This window comes from Carassius carassius, chromosome 30 (genome assembly GCF_963082965.1).
Source record: "Carassius carassius chromosome 30, fCarCar2.1, whole genome shotgun sequence".
NCBI lineage: Eukaryota > Metazoa > Chordata > Actinopteri > Cypriniformes > Cyprinidae > Carassius > Carassius carassius.
This window is the reverse complement of record NC_081784.1, coordinates 19,970,860-19,992,046: the sequence shown is the minus strand read 5'-3', so window position 1 is coordinate 19,992,046 and position 21,187 is coordinate 19,970,860. Positions and strand designations below refer to the sequence as shown.

Sequence of the window (21,187 nt, the reverse complement as noted above, 5' to 3'; positions counted from 1 at the left end):
GGTAGCGCCAAATCCGTTGCTCGCCACAGCTCTTTCACAGCTCTTTCACAACTTCGGGTGTGATACCCTCCCCCTCGTCGAGTTCCTTTAAGAGCTCTGCTTGGTAGGCCTGGAGGACCGCCATAGAGTGGAGCGATGCGGCCGCCTGGCCTGCAGCCATGTAGGATTTCCCGACGAGGCTGGACGTGACTCGACACGCCTTAGAAGGAAGAAGGGACGAGACTTTCATGCCGTGGCCGAATTAGGCGCGAGATGTTCGGCGAGAGTCTCTTCCACCGGAGGCATTGCTGCATAGCCACGGTTCGCCATGTCAGAAATGGTGGCGAAATCTGCAGCCGCAGCATTAGTAATGCGCGCCGAGTAGGGCTGTTTCCAGGACCTCGAAAAAAGGCAAGGGCCTTCGGGGCTGCGCAGGTGTACGACTAGTCAGAAAACAGTTGTCCAGCTTCGATGAAGGTTGGGCTTCGGCCTTCTCAACCTCCCAATCCAGTCCCAGCTTACCCCCCACGCGAGAAACCAAGTCCAACAGCTCGCTGTAGGAGGGGGAAACACGCTTCTTCTGTCCGCTAGGAGGGAGAGGGCTGCAAGCATCAGCCATGAAGTCCTCAGACTCAGAGGCCGCAGTGGATAAGACATCGTCGTCATACTGTCCACAACCGAAGGAGATAGCATCATATGCCTCCGGGGTGGGCTGTAAATCCTCATTTGAGAAAACGACGGGTTCAACAAAGCTCGCCAAGCCATCGCCTCGTGCGGTGCCTCGGCAGCCGAAAAAGTGAGACGGCGGGGGTTGGATGCGAGGGCAACCTTAGAAAATACTTCTACCCTCGAGCGCAGTACTTTAAGCCGCAGGCTATCACAATGGGGGCAAGAAGAAAGGCCATTAAGTGCTGCCTGTGCGTGATGTAAGCCCAAGCACGCTACGCACCTTTCATGAGTGTCTCCCTTCGTGATGAACCTGGTACACGGTTCCTTACACTTCCGAAAATTCATCGCGTCCGTGAAGAGGAGTTAACACTGCTCGAAGAAAACCGCTGAGAACGCGAGATGATTCCTAGGGCACTGATGATTCGCTTTCCTGAAGGAAATGAAATCTGAGCAAAATAGCGCGTGGCACTCAGGTATACGATGCGTACGCATGCATATGGCGGTGCCAAGCGCTATTTGGCCAATAAGATTGGCGGGATGGTATAGGGCTTCAGACATTCGTCACACCGAGAGGTGTTCCCATACGGTGACGTCACCGCAGCATCGAAGTGACCTATGAAAGGGAACTGCAGTCTCCTGATTAACCTACCAACCCACATTAAAACACCCACGATTATTACACCCGCTTACACTTATTAGCTTATAGCTCCGGCGCTGCGTGTTCCGTACTGGTGTTTTTTATTTAAATGTAAAATAAAGATACTTCTCAACCGCACCACGTGGTGCGCAGTGTGTGAATGTTCCACCAGGTTCTGCGCATCTGTCCAGCATATATGCGCGCGCATGCGTGTGAACGCGCACTGTGTGTGTCAGCAAAGGTGGAGAGGAGTCTCGAGCACTACGACAGGAAGGAATGTTAAACCAACTGGAAGTTACTTAAGTATTTTATAATTTAGAATTACTTAGTTTTGTATATATATATATATATATATATATATATAAGTATATTCGCTAAAATGTCAAGAAAGAACACCGTAGGAACAGGTAAGATTGCTCGTCTTTTTTCGTGATGTCTAATGTTACCAAAACTTCGCCAGCTTGCCAAACACATGTAGCTGTAATAACAATATAGAAGACGCGTCGTTCAACAAAACCTGCTTGGAAATTGTGAAAGGACGCAGAAGTTGTGAAAGAATTAGTTGTTATATTCACGCTGTCTTGTGAATCTAGTATATGTCGGTGTTTTTTCTATTATTACAAACTTTAATAGTATACGAAAGATGAGTTAATGCTTTTGACATATGCAGGATTCAACCACGCAAGTCACTCTTTGTGTGTCTGTGCCTATGTAAGGCCTGTTCAAACTTTTAAAATATGTTTTCCCAATGACTCTTTTTAGAGTACTTCCGGTTGCGTGATGACGAGAGCCTCATGCGGACTCACGTAAGTCATGACGTTTCTGTGAATTCATTTATCAGACATGTATCAGTTTTAGGTAATCTGCTGTGTGAAGGTTTTATTCTTTAATTTCTAGTTTTTGTGCTGTCTTTTTTTTTTTTTTAGGAGACAATGGTGGATTTTATCAAGGATAGATCTGCAAACCGCAATTTCTTAGATTCCTTAAATTTTGGTTATGGGTTTGGTAAGTAATGTCTTTATTTCACTGGCACACGCCTAATATTGCGCTTGTTCTAGTGCTCTAAAGTTTTACATGAACTTTGTTTGTGAGCTCTGATTCAGCAAAACAGATTGAAATATTCAAGTGTAACTTTTCTTTTGATATTGGAGTGCTTATGTTATTAATAAAGTTTTTATGTAAAGGAATGGTTAACTTGAATATGAAAATTTGCTGAAAATTAGTTTTTCTTCAGAATAGATTTAGAAAAAAATAGTTAAAGGGTTAGTTCACCCAATAATCAAAATTATGTAATTAATAAGTGACATCAGAGGGTCAGTTAGAATTTTTTGAAGCATCGAAAATACATTTTGGTCCAAAAATAGCAAACACTATGACTTTATTCAGCATTGTCTTCTCTTCTGGGTCTGTTGTGAGAGTTCAAAACGAAGCAGTTTGTGATTATCCAGTTCACGAACGAATCATTCGATGTAACCGGATCTTTTTGAACCAGTTCACCAAATCGAACTGAATCGTTTGAAACGGTTCGCGTCTCCAATACGCATTAATCCACAAATGACTTAAGCTGTTAACATTTTTAATGTGGCTGACACTCCTGAGTTCAATTCATTTAATCAAACTGTACACTGACTAACCTGCTGTGAAGAGAGAACTGAAGATGAAAGCCGAGCCAGATAACGAACAAAAGACTGACTCGTTCACGAGCCAGATAACAAACAAAATGTTTCCTTTCTTTTTAGAGTGTTACAAGCTCTTGGTGCATAAAGAAGATCTGTAAAGTTGCGAAGACTTATTCTCAAATCCAAAGAGATATTCTGTATAAAAGTAACAGCTCGTTCTAACATGCCGCCACATCTTTACGTCACTCACAATGTGGGCAGATTTGCATAAAGTTGCCCAGATGTTCACGCAAAGAAAGAAGGTGTACCATTTATTCTCGCTGTAGTATTGTTGTTGCCGAAGCCGCCATGTCGTATAGATGCTGTGTTTCACTGTGAAAGCGAAACTACTTTGTTTGGCCTTCCAAAAGAGGACGATATCTGCTTCGTCATGCCTGGAGCTGATCCGTGCTGGTTGCTGAGGAAATACATCAACTTTTGTTTGGTCTAGCTTGATCTAGGCCCATGTTAAATTTATATTATATTTATATTATTAAATTTATATTTATAGAAAAACCAAATCATTTGACAATGAGTCAGGCAAACTGAAATAAGCCTTATGAAACAGGCCTCGAGGTATTAGAAGTCATCCTGTTTTTTTCCATTGCATCATATCGCATTGTGTTGAATTGAAATCGGATCGCACTGCATCATAATGGGTGAATTGCATCACATCAGTAGCTGTTTCATATGTATCTTTAATGTATCGTGTCGTTGGCTATGCATCGAGATGCATATCGTATTGGCCTCAGTCATGGAGATGCACATCCCTAATGTGTGGTGTAACCATAAAGAACATATTTAAAGATAAACTAACTGTGAGTGCTACCATTAAAAAGAAATCACCAGGATAGGGAAATACTTTGAGACAGATTGGGGATGAGCCAAAAAGAAAAGAACACTTGTGATTGAGGCCATTGATTATGTACTGAATAAGAGAAGAGCTGCAACTAGAGGAAGCCTTATGGATTATGGACTTGGATTCATTTGTTTCTAGCAAACATCTAAGCTTTTCTATTCCCAAGATTTTAATTGATGTACTAGAGTTATGTGGATTTCTTGTGGATTATTGTGATGGTTTTTATCAGCTGTCATTCTGATGGCACCCATTCACTGCAGAGGATCCACTGGTGAGCAAATGATGTAATGCTAAATTTCTTCAAATTAAAGAAACCAACTCCTCTACATGTTGGATGGACTGAGTGTTAATAGATTTTCAGCATTTTTATTTTTAGTGAACTACTTCAAGGTAAAGATAACTGGAACACTATATAATATTTGCAGTTAAGTTTTTGTGATATTTGAGAAAATTGTTTTTGTATTACAGTTCCAGAATTGGACCGCTTTGCAGCTCAGTTTACAGCATATGAAAGTTCATCTGATGAGGATTCTTACGATTATGATTATGAAGATAAGAAGTATGCCATCGGTACAAACAACAGAAACTGTTCTCGCAACTTCCTTGAAAGAGGTCTGCCAAGACCATCCAAACAAATATCAGCTGAGGTTTGCATCAAGCACCTGTGATTCAATCATTATTTTGTTTTAGAAGATTTTTACAATTATTATGTAACTATTTTAGGAAGCAGAAAGAAATGCAAAAGAGCTAATGGATGATGAAGAAAAACTTAAGAAAAAGGCAGAGAAGAAAAAACAGAAGAAGACGGTGAGGGCATGCAGTAAAGTCTTCATTTGAAAAACATAAGTATGAAAATTAAGCTATATTTTTCTTAACTATAATAGAGACAGAAGGAGAGACGTCGGTTGGAAAAATTAGAGAAGGAGAATGCAAACAAAGAAAAAAATAAACCGGTGAGGATTTTTTTTTTTTTGGTTTGTTTGTAACTGCTATGTTTGTTTCAGTATTATTCAAAATGATGCTGCGTTGGCATGTATCAAAGTCTAAATGTTTTTCTTTCTTTGGTTTAAGGTTCAAATTGACCCTGGACCAGAAGAGATTAAAGGTGCAGATAAAGATGAAAATGAAAAAGTTAAAAGCAAAAATTGTACATCTGTGCCTCCTGGTCCTCAACGCCCCTCAGCACCTGTGCAGAGCAGTGATAGCAGTAATGAAGATGATAGAGAGGAAGACTCAACTATGGATCCAGAGGTTAGCTTGTCTCTTCCAAGCTTCTGCAATATGATCCTTAATTTCCCTTGTCATTCACAAAATTACTTTCTAGATAAAGAGCTGTTGTCTGATTTTCATGACTTTATTATGTGTGTCTTAGGAGCTTGACATGAGCAGCTGCTTTGTGTCAAATGCAGCCAGTATCGCCAAACGCAAACTTGAACAAAAACCCAAAAATGATAAGAAACATGCTCAAGCAAACTCAAGAAAACCATGTGGGTCTGAGGAGAAAGACACTACAATGCCACAAAAACAGGTTGGTAGAGAGACTCATTACTTTCTTGATACGAGACACTGGGTGTGCAGAAATCAGTCATACTGCCTAGTGGCGTAGTGTTGAAGCAGTGCTGCTATAGTATGGGCTATATATAGTTTTTATTATTGTTATTCATGTACAGTATTTAATAGAAACTAGGCAAAACTAGGACAATATAAGGTTGTGAGATAATTGATACTGTATAATCACTATTCTCAGTGATTTTACACTACATGTATCAGTCTCTCTAATCACATGTTGTTGAAAGCATGATTCTTGAAAGAAAAACGGCTAGCAGAAAGCCACCATTAGATTAAAGTTATATTAATAAAATAACTATTGCAGGAGTACTGGGAAAAATCCGAAAAGGAGGAAAACTGGTAAACTGACTAAAAGTTAGATGGTTTGTGTGTTGGAACTAAACCCTCCAGGAACTCCAGTTTGACACCCCTGTTGTAGACAGTCTTCTCTATTTAAAAAAAAATCAGGAAGTTCCAGATGCCAAAGTCAGAGTTTATTGGTCAAGACAGCAAAGTATGCCGCGGTTAAAAGCATCCCAGAAGATTATTAAAAAAGGTTGTGGTGGGAGTATTGAGGAAATCTTATGAGTTTTAAGTGTGAACGTAGGATATTCTACATGCCTTTTGGGTTTGTTGTCTGGCACCAACTTCTTGCCTTGAGAGACATTTTGGAAAAGAGTGAAGACTTACTACAACACCTCTTCCTTTCTCCTCAAAAGTGTTGCTTAACACAGTGTGTGCACAGCAAGCAGCCAGGGTGCAATAGTGCAAATTTTCACAAGCTGATTTTGAAATGAAAGTTGCATAGAATTATTACTTTTCTTTTTTGATTAACTTAAAACTTCTGACATATAGATTAAAACAATTCTGCAATAATGCAGAAAATTCTCATCCACATGGAACGTTGCCTTGCAAGTTAGCCTTTTTATTGAAGTCATATCTGCAAATCGTGTGCTAAATAGAGGCATGTGTCGTTGAACCAATCAGTTTGGATTGGAAACTTTGTTCATCAAACAGTGAATTGTTTTCCACATTGATAGTAATATGAAATGTTTCTTTGGTATTTAGCATTTATTTCTGAAGGATCATGACACTGAAGACAGAAGTAATGGTTACTGGAAGTTCAGCTTTGCCATCACAGGAATAAATTACTTTTTTAAATAATCGAATAGAAAATTTTATTAAACTCTTAATATTTAGTATTGTTTTGTAGTATTTTTATCAAATAAATGCAGCTTGGTGAGAATGAAAGACTTCTTTCAAAAACCTTTGAACAGCAGTGTAATATTCTTACAGAAGTGTCTATGTAAGCATGAACCATTTTACTGGAAGCAACAATTTCTTGACATACTCGTCATTTACATAACATTTCAATGCTCTCATTCCTGTAGATTGATAACAAGGTGGAGGAGCAGCAGCCAGAGGAGACAGTCAATGCAAATTACTTTATTACAAGAAGCGTGGAGCTGGCTGGTGTGTGAGTGGAGTTTTCTTTAAAAATGTAGTCATGAAATGTCTTCCTAATTCCATCCTCTCTTTTGTAGTTATAGGTAATGAGTATGCTGCCTCAGGACAACTGGAAATGGCTGTGAAATATTTTACAGATGCTATAAAAAATAACCCTAAAGAGTATAAGTAAGAATCCATGTTGACCGTTTTAATCGCAACATAACTTCTGAATAAGCCAGTTCGAGCAAGGCTTTGTATAGGTGACACATTAATGTCTTTGTGTTTGTCTATGGAACAGGTTATTTGGAAATCGTTCTTACTGCTATGAAAAGATGCTGCAGTATGAGAAATCTTTAAATGATGCTGAAATTGCTCTTTCTATGAACCCCAAATGGATTAAAGGGCTTTACAGGAAAGGCAAAGCACTTGTTGGGCTGAAGGTATTACTACAGTTTTTGCCAGTGTCATCCATCATTTAGAGTGTAGACTCATCCACAAATGCCCCGCTGCTATTGTATTCTCATGCAATCCTGTTTCCCATTCTGTCAGAGATACTATGAAGCCAGACTTACATATAATGAAGTGTTAAAACTGGACAGCACATGTAAGGACGCAGCTGAGGAGATGATGAGGGTGCAGCTCATGCAGCTTATGGTGAGAGATGGACCGCACACTGTGTTAGTGCTGATGCTGCTGCTAGAATATTGCCAGCAGCTGCATTCTGGTTTTTATTTGTTGTGAATGACCAGAATGTTAATGTTGGAAAATTTGTTTCATCAACAGGAAATGGGATTCACTAAAGAGCAGAGTTCAAACGCCTTAATTCTTCATGGAACTGTAGAAAAAGCCTTAGAGAGTCTCTCGGGGCTGTCAGGTATGATGATACATGTACATACTGTATCAAGTGCAGAGATGAACATTTCCATTAAAAGCTCATATTTGCCCCCTGGAAGTGAATTCCTGGAGTGGTTTTAACTTTGTAAGGGAAATGTAAATTGCCCTTATTCAGTTTTTTTTTTTTTCTTATTCAATATTATGTCAGTTAATGTATCTAATATGCAAGCTTAAAATCAGAATTGATACATAAACTGATGTATCATTTTTATACTGATCTAAACATCACGGATTGGCCATCACATTAATGCACTCAACAGATTTGTGACTGGTTATAATGCTTAATGCTGTGTATTAAAAAAAAACACTTTGATCATTGTGAGCAGATTCAAACGTGATTCCACAATCAACACTTTTTTTTAAATTCATTTTCACATTTCACTTTAATCGTGACGGTCATAAATGTTTTGATTTGAATGTGCGGGGGCATGTTTTGCCCCCATATCTTATTTGTTCCTTCCTAGTCTCTAGTTGTTTTTTCTGTTGAGGTTGCATGTAGCTAACTCTCATTCTGTGCAGGTCTAAACCCTGTCCTAGTGCCCAGAGAACACAAGTTAATGTCTGTAGAGCAAAACGCACAATCTCCAGCTAAATTTCCCCTCAGACCTCTTCCTCAGAATCAGCCTCGACCCAGTATGCCAACAACTGCTCCAGTTCATCATCATCCTCCTCCTCCGTAAGACACATACAGGCATTTGTGATACAACTTTCACCTCAGAATTGCCTGAATCTGGATGTCTGTCTTCCCTAAACAGAGAGCTATTTCCCATCTGGGTCGGAGATCTGGTGCCTTCTTTGACGGGACAAAAGCTTTATCACTTATTCAGCTCGTAAGTGACCTTTATTTGATTTGCACACATCTTTTAGCCAGTAAAATGCATTATTCAGCATTGATGTGATGGAGCACATTTTAAGTTGTATTAATTTATCTTTATAAAACAGTGTTGGGCATGTCCATAGTGTAAGAGTGTTACAAATGAGACACTGTGCATTTGTTAACTACACCAAGAAGGAGGACTGTGATAAAGCCATAAAGGATTTGCATGTGAGTATGTTTGCTATGTTGCTTAGTTCAGTGGAAAGTAGGCTATGCAGTTGTCTATATGGCTGCTTATATCTCTAACCCTTCTCAAGTGATATCAAGTGGTTGGGGTTTTGACCCGTGTTTCTGGTTAAATGAATATCTCAGATGAGGTGAAAAACAACAGTCTGTATGTTTGTTTTTGTGATCTGCAGGGTTATGTCATTGATGGGACAATTCTAGTGGTGCGTTATCCAGATAGGATTCACACACACCTTGGAGTGTCCAGAGGTGCATCTACAGAGTCCTCAGGAAAGAATGGGTGAGTGAACACAGACAAATTCTGTTTTTGAGCACCTATTCACCGTGTTTAAGTTAGAAATAAAACATTTGCTTTGAGCTATATGATCAGAATGTGCCACTTAATGGAATAGTTCACCCAAAAATGAAAATTTGCTGAAATATAATCTCCCTCAGGACATCTAAGATGTAGATGCTTCTTCTTTGATGTAATGCTAAATTTCTCAAAATCTGCTTCAGTTTTCTCACCAGTGAATGGGTGCCATCAGAATGATAGTCTAAATAGCTGATTAAAAACATCACAATAATCAATTAATCCAAATGAATCCATTGTAAATTCTTTATATACTGCTAATGTACTCGCATCCACATAAAGTAGATAGTTACTTAACAAATACTTTACACCACTGTGGATTGTGATGCATTTATTCAGCTGTTTGGACTCTCATTCTGACGGCACCCATTCACTCCATTGGTGACATAATGCTAAATTTCTTTAAATCTGTTCTGACAAACTCATCTACACCTTGACGAGCGTAGGATGAGTACATTTTCAGCAAAAAAAATTTTTGGGTGAACTATTACTCAAGTGAAATAGAAATGGAGTTATATTATAACAATTTTATTATGCAGCTTACAGGGGTCATATGATGCGATTTTCAAGTTTTCCTTTCTCTTTGGTTTGTGAATAAATAGTGATCCACTAAAGTTTCAAACCCAGAGATATTTTTTTACAAAAGTTTTAAACGTTTAAACACGCCCCCACATGTCTACATCACTGTGTGGGAAGATTTGCATAATGCTGCCAAAATGATAACGCAAAGAAAGAAGGCATAACTTTTATTCTCGCTGTAATATTGTCACTGCCGCCACGTCGTTGTCATGTTGCGAAGAGGCTGTGTGTTTCGTGGTGAAAGCGAAACTACTTTGTTTGGCCCTCCAACAGAGGACACAACTAGAAATCAGTGGTTATGTTGTATTTACAACACTCTTCCAAAACAGTTCAACCCAAATATTTGTGTGTGCGCAACTAATTTTACGGAGGATTGTTTCCTGAACCTACAATGCAGGCTGTTCTGACTTGCAGTCTGTGAGTACGTTTTCATATGTAAAGAATTTGCCACTGATTCAAGTTTTGAGCAGTGTAGAATAGCACTTGTTGTTTGTCATTTCTCCTATCAAAAATGCAGACTTGTTTTATGTTCACGCGACTCAATTAGCAACACGTAGAAAGACAATGGAAGTCATTATAATCAGTAATTGTGTCCCCACTGGATGGAACAAATCCCTTTGTTTGTAATGGGTTTTATTGATTTTGTCTTGTCGTGCCGGGACACTGCATCACACAGTATGGTAAGGCGCATAACATTTCTGGTATTTGAGGTATTCAGCTAATCACAATGAACTGGATAGCTGGCCAATCAGAGCACACCTCGCTTTTCAGTACAACGAGCTTCTAAAAAATCAACACCTATCAGAAAGGTGGGGAATAGAGGAGAAACAATGTACAATATGTGGAAAGGTGTTTTTTTACCTTAACATAAACACTGCATTACACCAAACGCACAAAATATTTTTTTAGCAATGCCATATAACCTCTTTAATAGTTTGTTTTAATGGTAATTGATGATTTTTTTTTGTCTTTGCTTTTTTTCTTTAGCAAACAGCCTGATGAATGTTATTTTTGGAGGACAAATGGCTGCATTAAGAATGATCGCTGCAGTTACAAGCATATACCAGAAAACAAGGGCATTGATCAAAATAAAGCCAAACCATACCCCTGATTCCCAGCACACAGACAGGGATTTAACCATCTCAATCACTGTAATTAATTGGATACATGAAGAAAAAAAAAATATTCTCATGCATAAAATCTCATGCTCGGGGCTTTGGTTTTTGTATGGTCATTCGTCAAAGTATTTTCTAATTTCGGTTTTAAAATAGTCTTAATCTCAGTCTGTACACAAGTTGAAGAGAGATTTTGGACCGCAGGTTTGATGACTGCATTTGAATAAACTTTTTTTTTTTTTGGTCCCACAGAATAATGCATTCAATTTTACGGAGTCAGTTATTGGTTTTAATGTTTTTCAAGACTGACTTGAAAGTTATTTAAGGCTGTCAAAAGTTTATTTCATGAATGGTCGCTGCAGATGTTTTTTTTTTTTTTTTAATTGGAAACATATTTGCCTTCTGACGTTACTATCTGAGGGATTTTAAACCATAAATAGTTACATTGAGAAGTTTTATTTTGAATTGTGTAAATTCTGAAGTGTCACAAGTTAAAAAAAAGAAATTGTCAATGCTCCTAATGGACCTGTGCCACCTCTGCTGTAGAGATGATCTGCAGTAGACTTGTATCATACCATCTTGATAAGGAAAATTTTGTTGTAATTGATATACCTGTAAAGCAATTCAGAAACTCTCTTACAATAAAAAGTGCCCTGAAAAATGGTGAACATCTTTGAGCTTTTCTTTATATTATAATTATTTTGTGTTAAACATGTTACCTACTATTCAATGTGCAGTCACAAAAAATTCTAATGTTCTCAAAATAAAACTAAAATTAAAAAATCCATTCACATGTTAAATACAGAATACCTTTTACATATTTTACAGCCTTATGTGATTTATTAAAAAAAATTTGGCATTCGTGAATTTGCCATTTACAGTTATGAAGTTTACAAAACTCTGGTTTTAGTCTTTTATGCTGTAAAAATAGATGATTTCGTTACCATTCAGTGTTATTTTTAAATTAGTTTTTGCAACAACAAAAAGGTATTTTTCAAATGAAAACCAAAGCAGTGTTCTTTTCCTATTTTAAAATATTGTATTAGGAAAAAAAGACATTGATTTGGTATTTGGCAAATAATGCATGTAATTGAAGTCCCTTTAAGGCAAGTCAGTTCACTCGGTGGAATGGATAATTTGATATTATTGATATTTGGAGGGAAACATTTCTGAATACTAAATCCTATACTTGGAGTAACAAAAATTGTTCTAGAAAGTCCTGAATAGACTACTGGCTTGTTTCACAATCTGTTAAGGATTTTAATGTTTCTGTTAGCATTCTCCCTTCACCCATGACTGATCATAAAGCAACTGTTATTCAATCCCCTATATCTTCAGTTATCTCTTCAAAACCTAGAGCCTATTATTGGAAGCTTAACTATTCTTTGCTTAAGCATGATCAAATAAAGAAAAACATTTTATATTTGATTGAATATTACTGGGTCAAAGCACAAAATTACTTGCAGAAATTACTTGGAAATTACTTAAACATGAAATTAGCAAGTGTGCTAGGAATTTAGCCTTCTAGCTAAATGTAAAAGACAGAGGGCGCTTTTATTCATTCTAGAAGAAGGTGGCTAGAGCAAGGAAAACAAAGTACAGCATATTTCTTCAGAATGGAAAATAATTTTAGAAATTTAACTTAACTCTTTAAATTTAAACTAAGATTAGCTCTGATCCTAAGGAAATCGGCACATTTAAAGTTTTATTCTTTTTTTTTATTATTTCTTTTTTTTAGATTTTTATAAAGCCTATGATTCCCTTGAACATTAATTTATTTAGCAATCCCTGTATAAATTAGATTTTGGTGATTTATTTTGCAAAACTGTCTGTACAGTATACAAAAATGGAAACTGTTCAATCTTAAATCTGGCACTTCTCCTAGGTTTAATGTGTTTAGAGGGGTCCGCCAGGCTTGCCCCGTATCGCCTTATTTGTTCTTGTTGGCCGCTCAGCTCCTTACTACTTCCCTGATGAACAGTCAATTACTAAGGGTAAATATAGCAGATAAACACATTATTATAACTCAGCTGATGATACGGCACTCTTTTTAAAAAATGATTTGCAGATCCCTATCGCTCTTGATCTTATTAGTGTTTTCAAAAGCGTCTGACCTTTCTTTGAATTTAGATAAATGTGAACTTCCCTCAAAGTCTTGTTCTGTTCCATTCCTTCACAATATTTCTGTTAAGTCTCAAGTGAATTATTTGGGTGTTACAATTTTTAAAGATGTCAATGCGAGAGGAAAATTTAGCTTTGATCCAGTAATTATTTAAGCTAAGAAAAAAATTGCTTCCTGGCTCCAAAGAGACTTGTATTTACGACCAAGGGCTCTCCTCACCAAAGTGGAGGGTATTTCTAGATTGACCTACCCTGCTCTTTCTTTGCATGTGGATAAAACATTTTCTGTAGAGGTTAATAGAATTTTTTTTTTTTTTATGGCAACAAAAAAGACATTACAAAAAAATCTGTCATAAATAGCTTTGAACATGGCGGTTTTAACTTGATTTTGCTTCTTCAAACAATACGTTTAAGTTCAATTGGTTGAAGCAGTTCTTGAACGATTCTGATTCCTTATGGAATGCTATTCCCAATTATATTTTTTCTAAAGTTGGTGGTTTCCCCTTTCTGTTAGTATGTAATTTATAATTTCTCAAAATTTCCCATCAAATTGTCAAATTTTAAAAAATATTCCAAATTTTATTTGGAATAACCATGATATCCGATAAATAAAACTCTTCTTTTCAGATTGGTTGATTAATAATACTATATAGTTTTTTTTCAACTTGTAAATTTAAACTGTCATTTGTTTTCTTATTCTGAATTCTTAACTAAATATTGTATTCCTGTCACCCCACGAGACTTTGCCATAGTGATGGATGCCATCCCCAGTGGAGCTATTGCACTTTTGAAAAACTCAGGCGATTCTTTACTCTCTTCTACCTCTTACATCCTTGAGAGACAGCAATAGGGAAGATCTGTATTTTTTTTTTAATCTAGTCCCTCTCTTATGAATAGAAAGATAAGACAACTTTTCCAGAATTATATTACGGTCCCTTCTATAATATAATATTGGAGTAATTATTCCATGAAAGAAAGTGTGGTCTCTATCCAACAAATATTTAATCACTAATAACTTTAAAGAGGTATCATTCAGGTTGTTACATTGATTTTACCCAGTCAATCTTTTTATCAAAAAAATGTTTCCTGAGTTGGATCCCCCATTCTGCTTCTGTGGAGTGGAAGACGATCCTGTACCTCGCCTTTTTTGGGATTGTGTTCATATAGCTATACTTTTTGGAAGAAATTTTGTCTATTTGTACGTGCTTCTTTATTAGTAATTTTTTGTTTGGGGTTTAAGGATGTCTTATTTGCCTTTGACAAAAATCTAAAAGACGAGTATTTTCTTGTAAATCTATTTATTTTTCTAGCCAAGTTTTTTGTACACGTGTACATTTTTGTCTGTCAAAAAATTATTTTTTGCAATGACCTGAAATATTATTCGGGTACTATCTCTTCTTCCAACAATGCCAAAGCTTTAAAGTCAGTTACATTGTGCACAAAGTATAATATTTATGCCTTTTTTTCATAATAAAACAAAAAGGGACTAGAGGCATTACTATCTCTCTTGATTTTATTTTAAATTGTTACTATATATTTTTTAAATGTATTATTTTTTAATATTTTGTTTAACTTTTGTCTGTTTGTTTTACTTGCTTGTTACTGTACTTGCTCTTTGTCTACTGTTATAATTATATTGTTGTTTTTGTAGATGAAACTGTATTTGCTGTTAGGTTTGTTCAATGAAAAAAAATCACTCGGTGGGCATCTTTGAAATGCCTTTCAGGCATGTGAGTAAATATATAAGAAATATATATTTATGTACCAAGTTCTGTCATGAAACACTAGATGGCCCTGGCTGATGGGTCCTTAACATAAACTGATGATATTCTTAGCATTAAATGAATTGGCACAAGTTTGGTTCATGTTGCATAGCCTAAGCAGCCAAATAACTTGCTGCTTTATATTAAATGGGTGGTTAGCATTTTGCTTTCAGAGTTCCTCTTAAACCTTCCACCTGTACCTGCTCCATGTATGTGTGTGTATTTATGTATAATTTATGCATGCATGCAAATACTAGTGGTGCAATGGATAAGAAAATAATAAAATACAAATAAAAACTCACGATTCGGACCATATTAAGGGGTTTCATTTATTACTGTAAGCTTACTTTAATTGCTTATATACCACAGCAAAAAAACTACTAGCTGAACCAATAAAGTCAGTAATAAAACAAGAACAATTACACAATGCATGGATGAATACCAGAATTTACTAAAATCAGTTATAAAACAAGAACATGCATGGATGAATACAACATCAAGTTACTAATAAAGTCAGTAACACTAGTATTCAGGTGCAGAAATGTAATAATTGTAAAATAACGAAATAGTGCTTTTCACCACATTAAGTTAAATTTAGTAGACAGGCTGCTGCCTCTTTAAGACCACATGCATGTATCATATATACTGACATACGTCCGCATTCTTTCTCAGCTGTTTCGGTTCACTTAAGACATAACCGACTTTGTTTACCAGAATACTTTCCAAAACGGGTATTTTAATATAACTGTGAGTGTATGTTTAAGTTCGAAGAGAGTGAAAGTGGAATCAATCTCTCTCACTCACTCTCCTCTGCGTGTGCTTGCGTCGAATGAGTGGGGCAGCGGTAGAAAACTACTATCTTTTGTTTGAATGGGTAAATTGGCAAGACAATAAACTTGAAAACGATCAACTTTAACTCTATTATGGTTAAATATAGCAGTTAATCCCTGAATCGCATGGGTGCCGATCCGTGGAGTCTGGTCCGTACGGTCCGTAATACAAGAAGTGGACAGTCATCCAAAGATTAGCCTCCCAAAACCCACAAGGTAATCAATTTCAACCCGAGTGGATGAAACAGTTTCTTATGAAGTGAAACGACGTGTGTATTTGTGTGTGTGTAAGAAAAATACTAGTAGGCCTATTTTAAAACTTTAAATCATAGCTTTTGGCCAGCTGTTAAACATGGCTTCATGAGTTTATTCTTGATGTAAAGAAACAGCACCAGGAGTCTTTAGAAATGGCTACCATTGATAACTGACATTAACTTTCAGGGACAATGTGAAACATTCATATATATATAATTGGTAATCCATTTTAGGCTTGAAGGGGTTTTCCTGAGGAGGCTGAGACAAAACTGTACAGTTATTGCTATATGAGGTCAATAAAGTGCATCCTCAGTCAAAGGCCATGCTGTACAACTACACTCAAATAAAATGAAACTAGAAAGAACTTACATTCACACCCAACTGTTCTTTGCCATTGTATGATGTAGTCCATTTATTCTAGAGCTGTGTTTATTTATCTCCTTGATTCAGAGATTTTCATCATTCTCTATAGATACGTGCACCTGAAACATGAGCATATTTAGGTTCTTGATATCTGTAGCAGCTCTTCTTACATCTGAAGGTGAGGGTCAAATACTATGTTTCATACTTGTTTACATGATGTGTTTTTAACTTGTGCACTTGCTTTAACAATCCCATCTAAATGACTGCGGTTTCTTCTTTCTTTTCTTTTTTCAGGGCTGTTGGTTCAAGGACCTGCTCAGCCTCTGGTTGCACAGCTGGGGAGTTCCATCATACTGCCCTGCTCTGTGGAAACCCCATTACCCCTGGAGGAGCTGGAGGTCCGATGGCAGAGGACAAATGTGGAGGCATTAGTGCACTTGTTTCAGGATGGACGGGACAGACCTGAGGCTCAGCACCAGTCTTACAGAGACAGAGCACATTTTGCTTCTGAGCAGATCGTTAAAGGAAACTTCTCAATTCTGTTGGAAAATATAACAGTTGCAGACACTGGTATTTACAGATGTGTAGTTTCCTCTTACCAGAATGTTGGAGAGATCTCTGTAACAATTCAGCATGTGGGTAAGTATATCTATATATCTAAGAATAATAACAAATCAAATGATTGTTTATTATACAATGATAATTTCTCTTGTGTTTATAACAGAGCGTGTAGTTGTGACAGCAGAAGATCCAACTGTATTTGCACATGTTGGTGAGGATGTTGTTCTAAACTGCATGGTGGACTCGCATATTCCTCCTCAGGGCATTGACGAGGTCTCATGGAAGAAGGTGGATAAAAAGCCAGACATCATCCCTGTGTTGCTTTTCCAAAATGGAACGATATTTTCAGACTCGTCTCCGAAGCGTTACAGAGACAGAGCAGAGTTCTTCAAACAAGAAATTCTCAAAGGTAACTTCTCAATGAGACTAAAAAATGTCCAGACTGCCGACAAGGGAGAATACATGTGTGAAGTCCACACAGAGAATTCAGTGAGCTCTGCAACTGTGGAAATTGGGCGGTTGGGTAAGTCGTCTGAAGCAGACACTACTGTTTAAAAGCTTTGGTCAGTAAAATGTTGTTCTTAAAGAAATTATTTAAATACATGAAATGTTTCAAACTGACACAGTAAATACAATTATTTATTTTCTTTTTTTAGGGCTTTTTTTATACAATTATTTCTATTTCAAATAACTGTGTTCCCACAAAAAAAATGAACAGTGTTGCTATTGTTTATTTAAACTAATACAATAGTTTTTGGTAATTGAAATACAGATTAAAAATTGACTGAAATAAGTCAAATAAATAAAAACAATTACCAAAACTGAATTGAAAATAAAGCTGTAGAAACACTAAAATATGAAAAACTCTTAGAAATGACGAAAGAACAACAAAATGACTAAAACTTCACCTTAAATAAGAGAAAATGTGGATTGACTTTACAATGTCAGTAAAATCCTTTTGTGTCTTTCATGTAGGGATGTCTGCTCTGCACATCATTACACTGATACTTTGCTTTATTTCCCTCTTGTTGACTTTTGTATTAAGTATTCCAGTCACAATCTATATAAGCAAAAAAGGTAGGCCAAGAATTAATAGTTTTTTTATTGTAAAACAATTGTAAATTAATGAGATGTTAAATGGTATTCTGTTATTCTTTTACTGAATCAGGGTTGATGTGTAGATATCTATTTGCTGAATAACTGTAAACTAAATGATTGTACATGGGTTTTATGTTCCTCTGCAGATACTGGCCCAAAACCAATGTACATCAATTATTTGCAGGTTGTTTGTCCCAACATCTTTTTGTCTATTGCATTTGTTCTGTGGGGAGTTATTGAAGGTAAGAATCCTTCTGCATGTATTGTTAGGTTATATTTAACCTTTTATTTCTCTCTGTTGATGACTTTGTTTTGTTGTTTTTTACTGCTTTGTTCAGGGTCTGTAGTTGAGGTAACGATGTGTGCGACAGTTAATCTGAGTCGGATCATTTTGTTATTTCTTATGGCCCCATATTTCAATTGGGATACTACTGTTTCTGGTATGTTGGAATGTACATTGTATTGTATATGCCATAATACATTTCATATCCTCATTGTACTGTAATTATATATTATATAGCACTTTAGGACATTGTGATAAACTTTTAAATATATAGAATCTCTGAATAATTGCTTTCAATTTGAATTAGGTTTTCATTTCAAAGAAATATACATTTACAATTCATGTTGGAAAGGTTTTACCATTAATGATTATGGACATTGATTTCTAATCATTATCTTGTTCCTTTTCGTTTCAGTTAATTTTCCAGGTTTCATCCACAGAATGATTGAATTTTTAGCTATTCCCATTGCATATCTTCTGATTTCCACAGCATTTTGCTCAGGCAAGGAAGCTTGGCCTTTGAGTCTTACAGTATTTTTTATATTTAATATATTATACTTTTAATAATACTTCTGCAGACTGTCCCCTTAAACAATATCCATCTGGGCCTGAGCTATGAATATATGTACTTATATCTGGATACCTGAATAACTGTGTAATCTGTTGTGTTTTGTAGCTGTTCTTCATGATCTCTGGAATACATCTAAGTGGACTGAAGTTGTTGTTCTCAGTTTCGGGATTATTCTGCTGTCAGCCATGCCTGCAATTTTTCGAGCCTTGAACAACGTTTGCTTCGAACAATTTTTTGATATACATATGTCAGTGCGATTTATTCTAGGTATATCAAATTGTCTTTTACTGCAATTGTATTCTGCAAATGTAGGGTGTTGATGGCGCAGTGGATAAGACACATGCCTTTGGTGTGAGAGACCTGGGTTCGAATCCACTGTGACACACCAATGTGTCCCTGAGCAAGACACTTAACCCCTAGTTGCTCCAGAGGCTTGTGACCTCTGACATATATAGCAATTGTAAGTCACTTTGGATAAAAGCGTCAGCTAAATGAATAATGTAATGTAACAATGTAATGTATCCTTTAGAAAATCCTTCTTGTCAGGCCAAGACTTTGGGCAATTAATTCAGATGTTGAACACTCAGTCCCTTGTGTGACCTGTATATATGACAATTACCAGAAAAGTTTAGATCATCTCATGCAGGGTTTGAACCTAAACCTTTCAGATCTTTAACCACTAGGCTGTTCTGATGTGTAATGGTCATATGTGTTTAAATCAACTGATTGTTGTCATGCAGAGTCGTTAGGACACGTTTCCATGCAGTCAAGCAACTTTCTTCAAATGCGTCTTCTCTTCTATAGATCATCAAGTGTTGATGAATGTAAGTAGGAATTGTAATTATAATTTATCCAGGATCAGTCACTTGTGACATTTATTTACTTAAATAGTCATTAAAATGTGTGCCTGTTTCAATTTTCAGCCATGATCACAATGACATATGCCTTTGGGGGAATTTCTGCAGCCATATCATTAATAGTTCTTCCAATTCCTGCAATTCGCCAGTACCTTTGTTTAAAACTTGGCAAATATCAACTTTATGCTCTTATATGGAGATGTTGTAAGTATATTAAGTTTCTTTATATATTGAAAATCATTGTTATGTACTGGTGAGGCCATTTAAATTTAATACTTAAACATTTTTATTCTGGAAAAGTGGGGAAAATGCTTTTATAGCAAAAAGAGAATTTGCTTACAGACCAATTCACAAATACTCAAAACGTAAAGTTAAAGTTGATTGGGAATCATCATTATATATGTGATAATGATGATTTGTCTTTCTCTCTCTCTCTCTCTGTCCCAGATTTAGTTTGGGTAAATGTTATGGTTGTTACACTCACTGGGCATAGTGCATTTATTATATATTATCTCACCAAGATTCTGGAGTATACTAACGGTAAGCTGGTATCAAATTTCGGCAAACTCTGTGTCCCTATTCAATCTCAAAGCATAAATCACTTTACCTTAGTGTTATTATAATTTTAGTGGTTTGTATGCTATGCGATACATGTCATTAGTTTTGTTAGTTTTTATGGTATAGCATAGGTTTCCAGCAGTACTAACCTGACTATAAAAATGTGTCATTCATTACAGAGCGCTTTGGATGGATCTTTGTCACAGTTATGCTGCATATCTTGACTGCAATTTCACCCACACGATTCCCCAGAAAAGTTCCTGGTAATAAAATACACTGAAAGTCAAGGAAACATTTAGATTTTTTGTTTACTTTGTGCCAACAGTATTTATGATTATTTTAATTTAATCATTAGGGTTTAAATTATGCTGTAGTTCCTCTGTAATCCTACTATATCATAAAAACCCATTCTTTTTCTCTTTTGCAGATGTAATCTACACTACTTTGTTCATGTATGGAGTGGCAGGTCTACCATTGGTCAACTCTGTTTCTCTTGCTACAGAGTTAATATTGCAAGTATGTAAGTATCAACACTTAAACAATTTTTATATTTCCAAAATATATTTCAGAATATGGTTCCATTGGAGAGGTCACTAAATTCTTCTCTTCCATCTTCTGTTTGCAAGACAAAGGGGAGAGAACGGTGGATGATCTGCGTGTAATAGTGCTGGCGTTTGAAAGCATTATGCCTGGTGTGTGGCTGGTTTTACAGATCCATGCATACTGTGAGTTTCATTGGTTTTGACACTCGTGTATAAGAGCTGTTACTGATAATGATGCAGCTCACTGTCATTGTCTTTACTCCTGAATTACAGGGAAAGCTGCTGGGAGAGAGTAAGTTTACTTGTTTGTAAAATATATATTTTTTTAATTTTATCTAAAGGATTAGTAGTTGGCAGTATAATGACCCACTAATGTAAATTTACATTTACAGCTGAGGGTGTTTAGTATTATTGTGCATTGCTTAATTGTTAATTGATTGTTTTTCAGTGTACAGAGAGAGGTGTATGCACTGAGGGACTTTGCGGCACAATGCACACCACAGGTAACTTTGTTTTAGAGGCTGAATATTTAATGGTAAAGAATAGTCACAAGTTTTTGTTGTTTGGTTTACAACTTAGTTGT

General features: G+C 36.3%; 2 protein-coding genes across 5 annotated transcripts; both read left to right on the top strand.

Moving 5' to 3' along the window:
• The first annotated feature begins 1,533 nt into the window (after window positions 1-1,533).
• Window positions 1,534-10,901, top strand: LOC132110850 (tetratricopeptide repeat protein 31-like). Its single transcript, XM_059517860.1, has 18 exons — window positions 1,534-1,692; window positions 2,048-2,091; window positions 2,212-2,290; window positions 4,271-4,449; window positions 4,526-4,609; window positions 4,687-4,755; window positions 4,874-5,053; window positions 5,175-5,330; window positions 6,742-6,823; window positions 6,895-6,985; window positions 7,098-7,239; window positions 7,349-7,453; window positions 7,583-7,673; window positions 8,213-8,369; window positions 8,449-8,523; window positions 8,636-8,738; window positions 8,930-9,036; window positions 10,675-10,901. The coding sequence occupies exons 1-18, from the start codon at window positions 1,665-1,667 to the stop codon at window positions 10,796-10,798; spliced, it is 1,896 nt and encodes a 631-aa protein (XP_059373843.1). The 5' UTR covers window positions 1,534-1,664; the 3' UTR covers window positions 10,799-10,901.
• A 4,418-nt stretch (window positions 10,902-15,319) lies between these two features.
• On the top strand, window positions 15,320-20,871 carry LOC132110846 (uncharacterized). Of its 4 annotated transcripts, none has more exons than XM_059517856.1 (15): window positions 15,320-15,732; window positions 16,244-16,312; window positions 16,429-16,773; window positions 16,859-17,218; window positions 17,671-17,772; window positions 17,940-18,035; window positions 18,132-18,233; window positions 18,492-18,578; window positions 18,753-18,914; window positions 19,388-19,471; window positions 19,571-19,708; window positions 19,952-20,044; window positions 20,242-20,325; window positions 20,490-20,582; window positions 20,689-20,861. In XM_059517856.1, exons 2-15 carry the CDS (start codon window positions 16,261-16,263, stop codon window positions 20,805-20,807), a joined length of 1,917 nt encoding a protein of 638 aa, XP_059373839.1. In that variant the 5' UTR covers window positions 15,320-15,732; window positions 16,244-16,260; the 3' UTR covers window positions 20,808-20,861. The 4 variants fall into 4 exon arrangements, 3 of the variants coding, with proteins under 3 accessions (XP_059373839.1, XP_059373840.1, XP_059373841.1); XM_059517857.1 differs by having other exon boundaries at window positions 20,490-20,578; window positions 20,689-20,806; XM_059517858.1 differs by lacking the exon at window positions 16,859-17,218 and having other exon boundaries at window positions 20,689-20,871.
• The last annotated feature ends 316 nt before the right edge of the window (window positions 20,872-21,187 follow it).

What these genes read in the sequence shown, in the direction of transcription:
- LOC132110846 (XM_059517856.1), top strand. Translation starts at nt 16,261, where the DNA reads ATGAGCATATTTAGGTTCTTGATATCTGTAGCAGCTCTTCTTACATCT. An exon ending in AGCTCTTCTTACATCTGAAG is followed by an intron (nt 16,313 to 16,428) that starts GTGAGGGTCAAA and finishes TTCTTTTTTCAG; the next exon opens with GGCTGTTGGTTCAAGGACCT. An exon ending in AGAGTTAATATTGCAAGTAT is followed by an intron (nt 20,583 to 20,688) that starts GTAAGTATCAAC and finishes TCTGTTTGCAAG; the next exon opens with ACAAAGGGGAGAGAACGGTG.
- LOC132110850 (XM_059517860.1), top strand. Translation starts at nt 1,665, where the DNA reads ATGTCAAGAAAGAACACCGTAGGAACAG. An exon ending in AAATTTTGGTTATGGGTTTG is followed by an intron (nt 2,291 to 4,270) that starts GTAAGTAATGTC and finishes TTTGTATTACAG; the next exon opens with TTCCAGAATTGGACCGCTTT. An exon ending in GAGTCCTCAGGAAAGAATGG is followed by an intron (nt 9,037 to 10,674) that starts GTGAGTGAACAC and finishes TTTTTTCTTTAG; the next exon opens with CAAACAGCCTGATGAATGTT.